Source organism: Tupaia chinensis, unplaced genomic scaffold (assembly GCF_000334495.1).
Source record: "Tupaia chinensis unplaced genomic scaffold, TupChi_1.0 Scaffold000140_1, whole genome shotgun sequence".
Taxonomy (NCBI): domain Eukaryota; kingdom Metazoa; phylum Chordata; class Mammalia; order Scandentia; family Tupaiidae; genus Tupaia; species Tupaia belangeri.
This window is the reverse complement of record NW_006159610.1, coordinates 3148423-3160936: the sequence shown is the minus strand read 5'-3', so window position 1 is coordinate 3160936 and position 12514 is coordinate 3148423. Positions and strand designations below refer to the sequence as shown.

Here is a 12514-nt window from a genome sequence, read left to right as displayed (position 1 = left end):
GGTGTTTTAGGTGTTTTTTCCTGTTTTTTGAATGATTCTTGACCATTTGATATTGGTGTTGATGGTTTTGAGTCTTTTCCATTCTGGTTTGATTTTTGAGCTTTTTTGCCAGGAGTATCTTGTATAGATTTCTTCACGGGAGTTTTTCTTCTGTTTCCTCATCTTCAAAATCATCATCATCATCATCATTGTCATCATCTTCATCAGCAGCAAGTTTTACTTTTTTCTGTGGAAACTTGCTTCCACCTCCAGGGGCAGATATACTTAAGCATTTCACGTCCTCTTCCTCCTCTTCTTCCGACTCTGCATCTTCCTCCACAGCTACTAAGTGCTGTCCACTAATATGCACAGGCTCTGAACCACACTTCAACCTTAAGACCACAGGTGGTGTTATTTCAAAGCCCCCGAGGGAAACCGTTGGCTGTATAGACATTCTCAATGTTGCCAGGGTTACTTTAATTGGACTGCCTTCATAATTCATTGCCTCTGCTTCAACATCGTGCAATTCATCCTTTGCACCAGCCCCTAACCTGACTGTTTTTAAAGATAGCTGGTGTTCATTTTCATCATTATCCACTTTAAAGTGATAATCTTTGTTGGCCTTTAGTTCACAACTGAAAAGATAGTTCTGGGGCCTCAGGGGGCTCATGTCCATGTTCATCGAATCTTCCATGGGGTGGTGGCACGCACTTGGGTGGGCGAGATGGCGGACAGAGGTAAACCACTACGGCTCCCGAAAACAGCCGCGCAGGACGGAATCACTCCAACTGGAAGCAATTCTTCACAAAATTGAAGAACTTGCCTTCTACTTTGGGAAGGAAACCAGTTTTTTCTGTACTCATTTGCATTTTTTGCTTCAATGTCTTCTACAGAACTAGGTCTTTTTGCTGTTTTGGGAGAATTTTCCTGTTTTTTGAATGATTCTTGATCTTTTGATTTTGGTGTGGATGGTTTTGAGTCTTTTCCATTCTGGTTTGATATCTGTGCATTTTTGCCAGGAGTCTCTCATAAAGATTTCTTCACTGGAGCTTTTTCTTCTGTTTCTTCATCTGCAAAATCATCATCATCATCATCTTCTTCATCATCGTTTTCATCAGCAGCAACTTTTACTCTTTTCCGTGGCTCTCGTTCCTACCTCCAGGGGCAGATGGCTTTCCAGATATACTTAAGCATTTCACATCCTCTTCCGACTCTGCATCTTCCTCCACAGCTACTAAGTGCTGTCCACGAATATGCACGGGCCCCGAACCACACTTCAACCTTAAGACCACAGGTGGTGTATTTCAAAGCCCCCAGGGGAAACCACGGGTGGTACAGACACTTTCAGTGTTGCCAGTGTTACTTGGATTGGCCTTGCTTCATAATTCATTGCCTCTGCTTCAGCAATTCACAAATCATCCTTTGCCCCAGCCCCCAAACTGACCATTCTTAAAGAGAACTGGGGTTCATTTTCCTCGTTATCCACCTTAAAGTGATCATCTTTGTCAGCCTTTCATTCACAACCATAAAAGATGGTTCTGGAGCCTCAGGGGGCTCATGTCTGTGTCCATTGAATCTTCCATGGCTGGTGGCATGCAGTTAGGTAGGAGAGAAGGTGGTCAGAGATAAATGAGTACATCTCCTGAGAACAGCCAGGCAGGATGGAGTCACTCCAGGGCTGCTTGTTGTATTTCTACACCCCACTTCTTGGCATAGATGACTTGAGGCTGTGTACAACGAAAAACACTTTTGAACAACTGGGAGAAGAAAATACAAATAGACAACGGAACACGCAGGAAGGAGAAGAAAATGAGGGTGTTTATGGAAGGGCTTGTACCACTGAGGTCAAAGTATCTCAGCCTCTGTGCTCCCTACCTGGCCTGGCTGGCGACTTTGTGGGAGTGACATGCCCCTTCCACAAGAGATGAGCCAGCTGTCCGCAGGGAAGAGAAGTCATGCTTGCTCTAAGGTCTATGGTTTTTTGGTCTGAGGCCTCACATAGGATCGGTTTCCCAGACAACCATTTAAAGCAGATGCAGAAATGGTTTCCTTGCCCTCTGGATGGTCCACATTGACACAAAGGTGGAACATGGATACCCGGAGGTCAGCAGACTGGGGACAGACTTTGACAATGGCTTCTGCTCTGTCAGGGAAAAGGACAAGTTGGTTAGAAGCAACAGCTTTTCCTAGTCACAGTGTTTCCCTCCCCTCACCTTCTTTGTTTATTTATTTATTTTTTTTTGAGAAGTTTTTTTTGCTATAGGGCACGTGCGCTTGCCAGAAAGACAGAGAGAGACAGAGAGACAGAAAGCGAGAAATCACCCCCCAGGGGGGATGGTCACGCCGCAATCCCTTCTCCTCCATTCTCCTCTCGGGATCTTGGGCACACACGCACACGCGCCCGGCGTGAATTTTAAGCCACTGGGTCCGGGACGTAAACCACAGTCGGCTACGTGGGAGTCCAGCAACATAGCCATTACGCTAACTGCTGGTCCCTCCCCTCACCTTCTTGAGATCCCGGGAGAGGGCTTGGGGTCCCGGGAGAGGGCATGAGGTGAGCTTGCTGGCAGGACACACCACCTAGTGGGCACAGCCCATGAGCTCATGCACCGGGACCTGCAATGGGATGCCACATGCAGCAGGAGGCCAGCACACTGCCTGTGCTCAGCCTGCGAGTGTCCCTGTGGCCATCCTGGATCCTCGATGGGGACGCTGAGGCTGGAAGAGAAGATGCCATGCACCTGCAGTCGCCCAGTCAGGGAGTGGCAGGATCCAGTCTGCCTGACTTCTCTTCTGCGCTCTCTTCTCTGAGCTGCATGGCCAATATCGAGCAGTTCATCTCTTTTTTTTCCGCCTGTGTTTTTTTTACACTGTCCCTCAAGGATTCCGCCATTCATTCACTAACCCCCAGGATAAATGCTCAGAAGCCCAGAACTCCCTCCGGCAGCCTCCAGTGTGTCTTCAGACAGACTTTGATCTGGCTGAAAACAGACAGATGCACTTTGCACCAAGCAGCCTCACACCAGTGCCTCCTCCTTTCCAGAAGTCTAAGTAGCATAAGTGCGATGTTTCAGAAGAGTTCTGACCAGTTCAAGTTGGGGGTTTATTAAAAAGTCAGTCAGAAACATTTCTACAGTCATTAATTCATACGTCTGTGAGGCCTGCAGATGCACAGTGGTTACATCACTGGACTTCCACGTGATTGACTCGGGTTAGAGTCCTGGATCCCGAGGCTTGCACACACTGGCACTGTGGTGTTACAGACGTAGTCTTTTGGGTGAGGAACTTATGATGGCAGCATGGGTGTTATGGGCTATGGCAAACATGCTCACATTCTGTGGGAGCCCCTGAAGAGGGGAGGCCTCGTCTAGTCTGAGGCTGGGGCGTGTGGGGTTAGGGAAGGCTTCGGGAGCCCATGACTGATCACTAAATAGATGAGATGAAGCCAAACTCTTACATTTCCGTTTTAGGGCCTATGTGTTAGGAGATCAATGAGCAAATGCTGTTTCATAATGAGAACAAAGAGGTTCTGCAGAGCCATGCCGCAGACAGGCCGGGAGAGCCCATATCAGTAAGGTGTACCTTAACCCTGGGTGTGCCTCCAACTGCGAGAACACAGGCTATGGGCCACGCTTTCTCCCTCACTGGTGACGCAGGCCTCATAGGCACCACTGGGAAGGACTCCGAAGGGCACTTGCCACTGCTCGACCCCGTGGACAATGGCTGGCTTTCTTTTTCTTTTCTTTTTCCTCTTTCTTTTTATTTCTTCTTCCTTCCTTCCTTTTCCTCTTTCTTTCTCTCCCTCTTTCTTTCTTTGTTTCTCTGTCTTCTATCTTCTCTTTTCTTTCTTCTTTATTTTTCTTTTTCTCATTTTTCTTTTTCTTCTTTCTTCTTAAAAAAAATTGCAAGAGGGCATATATACTCGCCAGAGACAGAGGGAGAGAGAGAGAGACAGAGAGAGAAAAAGAGGAAGAAAGTGATCCCCCATGGGGGATGGTCATTCTGCAATTTCTTTGCTTCCTGCTTTCTTTTTCCCTCCTTTCAGGATTTGGGGCACGTATTACACACACATCCACCATGTTCCTTATTTCTTCTTCTTTTTTTTTGTTTTTTTGAGAGATTTTTGCTATAGAGCATGTGTGCTCACCAGAAAGACAGAGAGAGACAGAGAGACAGAAAGCAAAAACTCACCCTACAGGGGAAATGGCCATGTTGCAATCCCTTCTCCTCCATTCTCCTCTCAGAATCTTGGGCACGCACGCACATATGCCTGGTGTGAGTTTAAGCCACTGGGTCTGGAACTCAAACTGCGGTCAACTACATGGGAGCCCAGTGACATAGCCATTACGCCATTTATTGGTACCTCCCAGTGCCTCCCATTGTGTTTCTTAAGTGACCAGGTCTAGGACTTGAACTGTGCTGTCAGCCATGTGGGATCCAGCCACCATGCCACCATCTGGCCCAAGACTGGCTTTTCTTTTTTTTTTTTTCTTAAAGAAGTTTTTTTTTTTTTATTTAACTTTTATTTGCTTGTTTGTTTATTTATTTATTTTAATTTGACCAGAGAGGGACTCATTGAGTGAGAGAGAAAGAGAAAAAGAGACAGAGGGAAAGTGAGCCGCTAGGTCTGGGGCTCGAACCTTAACCACCATGCCACCTGCCGGCCCAGGACTGGCTTTTCTTTATCCACACCTTCTCTTCATCCTTTCCAGCCAGCGCTGTCCCTGAGTTAGTGCTTCTTCCAGAGAACCGGTCAATATGTTCCAAAATCTTTTCCAGAACTGTCTTCATGAGAGGCCTGCACTACGTGAGGGCAGACCCTGCCTTGTCAGAGCCCAGGGGGGCACACCACACACCGTGTCCTGACTTGGTGCTGGTGGTCTTGCCACCGTCTGGTCACATTGGAAACAGTGCTCTCATGTTCCCCTCACCCACAGCCAGCTGCTCAAATGTCAGCCCTTAGCACATGTTTAAAACCCTTTGAACATGTGAAAATATGGAAGATCATAGTAATTTTTTTTTGAGAGGTTTTTGCTATAGCGCACGTGCGCTCGCCAGACAGACAGAGAGAGACATAGAGACAGAAAGCGAGAAATCACCCCCCTGGGGGGATGGCCACGCCGCAATCCCTTCTCCTCCATTCTCCTCTCGGGATCTTGGGCACGCACGCACACGCGCCCAGCGTGAGTTTTAAGCCACCGGGTCCAGGATGCGAACCACGGTCGACTACGTTGGAGTCCAGTGACATAGCCATTATGCTAACTGCTGGTTCCTGAAGATCATAGTAATTTTAACAGCTATTGTTTACTGGGCAATTAAACTGCCAGGCACTAGGCTATGCACTCCAAGTTCCAATTTAATTTTCTTAACCATCTATGAGGTAGGTGCTATTGACATTTTTAAAATATAGGGCAGAACACTGAGACTTAGAAATATTAGAAATTCAGCCAAGGCTAGTAGGCTAGCTAAACAGCTAATAAGTTGGGAGGAAAGTCTATAACTCAAAGTTAACTTTGGTTCAACTGGTAGAAATGCGATTTGACTGTTAACCCTCAGTCATTCTGTGTGCATTGCATCCAGCTACACTAGGACATTTCATTCATTCATTCATTCACTCATTCCATCTACAGTGAGCATGGGGATGTGCTAGAAGCGGGGGTGACAAGGACTAGTAAGAGACAGATAAAGCATCCATTATAATAAACAGTCTGTAATGTGGATTTTGTCACCTGTAAACACAGGGCCCTATGGGAACACATATAAAAGTCTTTGAGAGAAACCTGCCCATTTTCTGACCTTAAGATTAGTCCCCCTCCTCCCTCACAGACTGTCCCCCAAGGCTTTGCATAAGCCACCTACTCTCCTGCAAGACCCGACTTCACCTGGAGACCCTGCTGCAGATGCATAACAGGAAATCACTGGTACTAGATACCAGACCTGAAACCACCAGCTGGTCAGCAGTTATTCCTGTCCCATTGCTTCTCATCTCCAGAATGCCGTCCGTCTGGTTGAAATAAGGACGTCCTCTTGATTCCTCTTGAAATGCCCAGACATATCCTCTTATTTCCAGCAGAGGGATGATGGTGTGCTCAGCTCCCATACTGATGGCCAACGCAGAAAGAAGGGACAGTCCCGGAGTCCCAGCACCAGCCACCTGGCCTATGGTGTCTTAGACATCCCACCATGGTATCTCTGCATCTTCTTGGGCATCCAGGTAATGCCACTCAGCAAGCACTGGGTTCAAAGGGGCTCTGCCTCAAAAGCTATATGAACATACACCCAGATCAAATCAGTCAGCATCAACAACTTTAGTTGCTAGAATTTCTGTCTTCATGTTGTTGACTTCCTGGGAACTCAAGGCTCCTCTAAGTCTCTTTCTCTCTAGGGGTTTGGGGATGGGGTTGGAGGATTAGAGGAACTGATTGGTCATGTCAAGGACACTGACTGGTCCATTGTTCTACTGAATGGGGTCATTGGGCTGTCGAAGATCCATTTTACTTGGGTGAGACCAGAGAGGTACCAGACCAACTCTGCTTTTTCAGAGCAAGCCCTGTCACCTAAAGCTTTTCTCTTTGATTCAGTTTCCACCAAAATGCCTAGTAAGTTCTGTAAGATCAAGAGATTTGTTTGGTAATGGCAGCAAGTTATCCCTGTGTGATAAGTCTGGTTAGCCATGATGTGAGATGAGAAATAAAACACTGGTGGACTCTTGGCCTCAAGAATACTGTGTTGACTTAACTGCTGGCAGGTCAAAGAAGAATTTAAGATACTGTGAAGGACTGAATCATAATGTCATTTATCCCAAGAAGACATAGGTGCAATGGCAAGGATCGTAGACTGTCCCTACGACACATGGGCACTTCTTTTCTGGAGTTCATCCCATATTGTCTTCCCCAAGAGGGCAGCCAACCCCTAGCTTACTATAGTGTCTGTCTGTTGAATTTGTGGGTTAACCAAAGAAAACCCAGTGAGAGGGTATTTGTCCTTTAGTGGGATTTCAAAGTCTCCCTTGCCTCCTACACACCACCCACCCCCACCTTATTCTAGTTCCAAGGAGCAGTTCTGATTGTATTTGTCAGATTCTTCCAGGACTTTAGCTGAGGGGATTAACCATGAGGGTGAAAGCTGCTAGACTTGGTAACAGGAGCTGGAACTGCCCCCTTAAAGGACCTGGCCATTTCTCTCTCACTTTTCTTCTGCTGCTTCCACTCTTATGTCTGGAAAGACATGGGGCTCTCTTTCTAGCTGCACTGGCCCAGACCCGTCCCTTTTTAGGGAGTGGGCAAGCTACCCTCTTGCTTTCTTCCTCTAGCATGGTGGAGATCGGGGGAGGGAGAGGGAGGACATAGTCCTCTGTTCTGTGGAATATGTTTTGAGACTCAGCTTTGCCAGGATAGAGGTTGCAAAAGCAGAACTGTGAGCATATGAATATTTTTTAGACTTGGTTCTCTCTCTCTCTTTCTCTCTCTCTCTCTCTTTCTTTTTCTTTTTCTTTTTTTCCTTCTTTACTTCCTCTGTCTTTCTTTCTTGTCAATGGGCAAATGTGCTTGTGTGTGTATGCATGTGTGTGTGTGTGTGTGTGTTTGAGAGAGAGAGAGAGAGAGAAAGCATATCTCAGCGGGGCATGGCCACACCATAATTCTGTTTCCTCCAATTTCCATTCTGTCAGTATTTGGGGCACCCAAACACACAGCCCCCACAGATATTTCAAGCTGCTGGGGCCAGGATTCAAACTACAGTTAGCCATGTGGGATCCAGTTTCTATGGAAAGCACCTAATTATTGTGCTTGTGGGATCGTTCCTAGGTTAAATTTCCTTAAGAAAAACCAACCTTTTCTGTAATCTAATTTAGCTCCCATTGAGATTTGGGATTAAAGCCCCAACTAAGTAAGAATATACATTCGAGCCTCATTATATTCTGGGAGGTTGTTTCCAGGACCCCCAAGAATATCAAAGTTCTGCAGAGGCATAAGTCCCTTATATAACATGGTATGGTATTTTGTATATAATTTATGCACAACCTTCTATATACTTTAAATTGTCTCTTAATTATTTATAATACCTAATACAATGCAAATGCTATGTAAACAGTTATTACACAATATTATTTAGAGAATAATGACAAGAAAATGTCTATACAGGTCTAGTACAGATGCAACCATTTTTTCCTGATATTGTCGATCTATGGTTGGTTGAGTCAGCAGATACAAGACCTGTAGTACAAAGCCCACCTCATAACTCGCCTCGTTTTACCTCCTTGTTAGATCCCGCTCAGTGCTGTGGGGAGGAGAAGTGGGTGAGACAAGGCAGAATCGGTATTGCGGCTTCATTCCCATCATCTCATAACTTGCCTCGTTTTACCCCCTTCTTGTTAGATCCTGCTCAGTGCTGTGGGGAGGAGAAGTGGGTGAGACAAGGCAGAATCGGTATTGCGGCTTCATTCCCATCATGACACCTCAACGGCAACTCTTCACGGCACAACCCCTTAAAGCAACTTTTCATTTTCTTTCTCCTTCCTTTCACTTTCAGTTGTCCCAGTGGATAACTAACTTTACAAAAGCAGCTAACTTTTGTAAAGAAATCATACCAAAACTGCTTATCCTGGCTTGATTCATGCCATGTTCTCACAGGACAAGGTGGAGAACCTGTAGTGTTTGGTAAACCTGCCATGGTTCCTTTGCTGCCCCGATGATGGGAAATCAGAGTGGTTGTGTGAGCACCAGGAACATGAGGCCACGTAGAAATGCTGGCAGAGATATGACCCAAGTTATCAGAGGACAGGTTGGATTGGAGCAAGGAGGAGAAACAGGTGGCTTCAGGGTCTTTGTGCTCATATCGTTTGGCTCAGTGGTTACCTTTGTATGGGAACTGGAGCCACTCTGATGGCTTAGAATGGAACTGGCCATAGTCCACACATGCCCACCCCCCGCCTCCCCGTCACACACACACACACATCCGCCTCCATCCCTGACTTTTCTGCTCTGGGGCTAGCGTGTGAGATTGTGTCCCATTCCTGCATTGATTGCTTGGCTCCCCACCTATCTGTCTATCACCTATCATCTATCATCTATATCTAATTTATCCCCTTTATAGCGGGAGCTGCCTGCTGTGGACCAGCCCTGCTCTGAACCCTGGATCTAATTCTGTTGTGTCAGTAGAAACTCAAATAGCCTTTAGCCAATAGCTCCAGGCTAATGCTCAGGCCTTCCTTGTCAAAGGTCTGCCCTCCCTGCTCACCTCGTTCAGTGATGAGCCTCCTGCCCTCCCTGCATGCCTTGTTCAGTGACAAGCCTCCTGCCCTCGCTGCTCACCTTGTTCAGTGATGAGCCTCTTGCTTTGTTCTTGTTTTCAAGGCCTCACCTTGGGTCTTGTTATGGCCTCCTGTGTTGTGTCTCTGCCTTGGTGTCTTTTCCAGGCTATCAGGTCTCTGGAGCTAGGGCCCTGCCTTTGAAGCCCAGTCCCTCTGGCTGGCTTCTCGCTGCCCAAGCTTCTTAGTTTCCTCTGCTTGCCTGGGTCCCTGCCTGTTGCTTACGGATGGGTCTCTTTGAGAACAAAGGTGGAGATCTTGCCTCCTACAAAGGGAATGGCATCCTGGTCAGGGTTGGGCCCACTGCTCTTTGGGGAATCAGAATGGAGCCGGCAGCCACACTGTCTCACTCTCTGCCCGCAGCACTTCCTCACAGCCCTGGGGGGACTCGTGGCGGTGCCACTCATCCTGGCCAAGGACCTATGCCTGCAGCATGACCCTTTGACCCAGAGCTACCTCATCAGCACCATTTTCTTCGTCTCTGGGATCTGCACTCTCCTGCAAGTGTTTTTAGGGGTCAGGTAGGTAAAAGCGCTCCCTATGGATTCGGGCTTTTATCTACCAGGTTGTCAGCAACGTTTACTTGACTTATAATTGAGAGATGTGTTGTAATAGAGTGAGTGCTAGGATAGGAGTCAGAGCCCAGGTTCAAGTCCCAGCTCCAGTATTTGCTATCTATATTACCTAGGATGCTTGATTGAATATTACCCAAATCCAGATTAGCTTAGGCAAAAATTTACTATTTATTAATTTATAAGATCAAATCAAGGGGAAGATAGGAGTGTATCCATGCATCAAGAACATAATGAACCAGGGACTCAAATGCCCTGGGAACCTCTTTATCTGTTTTCTCTAGTCAGACTTTCCCTTAACATTTGCAAGTCCCTTGGCAATAGTACCACACTGCACATCATAATATTGGAATGTTATAAACCAAGTTGGCAAATTCTGAAATAAAACATGTTTTAAGTATTCTACCTGGAAGGCCCACACAAGTTTATGTGCTGGAAGCTTGGTCCCCAATGTAATGGTGTTGAAGGTGGTGGGATCTTTAGGAGGTGAGGCTTAGTGAGTAGTATTTGGATCATGGAAACACTGCTCTCATGGTAGATTAATGCTGTCTCATATGAAGGCATGAGTTCTTCTCTCATAGGTATGAGTTAGTTCCCAGAAGAGTGGATGGTTATAAAATTAAGATGGCTTCCTGCAGTCATTTGTTTTCTCTTCACATGTGTCCCCTTTCTTTTCTGCTTATGTCAGCCGTATTTTGATGTAAGACCAGATGCTGGTCCCTTGCTTTTGGACTTTCCAGCCACCAGAACTGTGAAACAACTAAACCTCTATTCTTTATAAATCATCCAGTATCAGGTATTTCCAGTTAGTACAATAATGGCCCAAGACAGCCAAAGTTGATTTTAGACCTCTCTGACTCCTAGGAGTTCTACTTTGGAACCCAGCAGTGTGGGGATAGCCAGCCCCCAGCCTGTGGTCTTTCCATTCTCTTTCTACTTCAGATGTTGCTCTGAATCACAAATGATCTCACATAACTGAACATGAACATCCCAACCTGAACATTCAAGTTCTAGCCACCTCCTAGAACAACAGATTCCCCAAACATCTGTCCACAAACATCTTCTCCTTGACCATCCTTCAGGCCTATTAATGCACACCTGCAAGATCACCTGCCTCCAGCAAGACAGGCCAGGAGAAGAGGCCCAAGCAGGTTTTAGTAGAGGCTCAAGGTCATTTGAGCAGAGAATTTGGGGAACTCAAAGAAGAGGAGGACATATCCCCTGGGCCCTACATACTTCTCCCCTGAGGAACTAAAGTTGACCCTATAAAGTATAGAACTATGTGTGTGTGTGTGTGTGTGTGTGTGTGTGCATTCTTGCGTGTGTGCCAGAGGAGGGGAACATCCCTGGTATTGGAGCCCTCCCTCAGATGTACACGGACTGTTCAAGTCGTGCAGGACCTAGGGCCCCAGGAAGGAGACAATAGAACATCTTAGGAGGATCCCTCACCCACGACCCAGGGTTCATGAAGGTGGTGGGATCTTTAGGAGGTGAGGCTTAGTGAGTAGTATTTGGATCATGGAAACACTGCTCTCATGGTAGATTAATGCTGTCTCATATGAAGGCATGAGTTCTTCTCTCATAGGTATGAGTTAGTTCCCAGAAGAGTGGATGGTTATAAAATTAAGATGGCTTCCTGCAGTCATTTGTTTTCTCTTCACATGTGTCCCCTTTCTTTTCTGCTTATGTCAGCCGTATTTTGATGTAAGACCAGATGCTGGTCCCTTGCTCTTGGACTTTCCAGCCACCAGAACTGTGAAACAACTAAACCTCTATTCTTTATAAATCATCCAGTATCAGGTATTTCCAGTTAGTACAATAATGGCCCAAGACAGCCAAAGTTGATTTTAGACCTCTCTGACTCCTAGGAGTTCTACTTTGGAACCCAGCAGTGTGGGGATAGCCAGCCCCCAGCCTGTGGTCTTTCCATTCTCTTTCTACTTCAGATGTTGCTCTGAATCACAAATGATCTCACATAACTGAACATGAACATCCCAACCTGAACATTCAAGTTCTAGCCACCTCCTAGAACAACAGATTCCCCAAACATCTGTCCACAAACATCTTCTCCTTGACCATCCTTCAGGCCTATTAATGCACACCTGCAAGATCACCTGCCTCCAGCAAGACAGGCCAGGAGAAGAGGCCCAAGCAGGTTTTAGTAGAGGCTCAAGGTCATTTGAGCAGAGAATTTGGGGAACTCAAAGAAGAGGAGGACATATCCCCTGGGCCCTACATACTTCTCCCCTGAGGAACTAAAGTTGACCCTATAAAGTATAGAACTATGTGTGTGTGTGTGTGTGTGTGTGTGTGTGGCGGATCGGCGGGGGGCTTTCTTTTGGCTGGAGGCAAAATTGTGATCATTACTCTGGCAATGCCTGTGCTTCATTCTCTCAAACAGATTTCCTCTATGTATGTCTTAGTCAAAGTTATTTAGAACTTTAGAAACCAACAGGAATCACTCACACACAAACATACACACACACACACACACACACACACACACACACACAAACATATTTTTAAGAGGAGGTTTATTTTAGTAGCTGGTTTACATAGCCATAAAACCCCAGAATTTCCATGATCTACTATTTGGAAGCTGGGGAACCAGGAAAATTTGGTGGTATAATTTGGGCTCAGTCCAAAGGCCTGGATA

The 12514-nt window shown here is 46.3% G+C and overlaps 1 protein-coding gene and 2 pseudogenes across 1 annotated transcript in view; 1 reads left to right on the top strand and 2 right to left on the bottom strand.

The window, feature by feature from the left end:
* LOC102501193 (solute carrier family 23 member 1) overlaps positions 1-12514 on the top strand; it is a 60320-nt gene that overhangs the window by 4447 nt on the left and 43359 nt on the right. The window contains exons 2-3 of the mRNA XM_006145007.1: positions 6050-6193; positions 9650-9807. Of these exons, the coding sequence (XP_006145069.1) occupies positions 6050-6193; positions 9650-9807 (302 nt within the window). The remainder of the gene's footprint in view (positions 1-6049; positions 6194-9649; positions 9808-12514) is intronic.
* On the bottom strand, positions 6-699 carry LOC106734535 (nucleophosmin pseudogene; annotated as a pseudogene).
* On the bottom strand, positions 759-1562 carry LOC106734534 (nucleophosmin pseudogene; annotated as a pseudogene).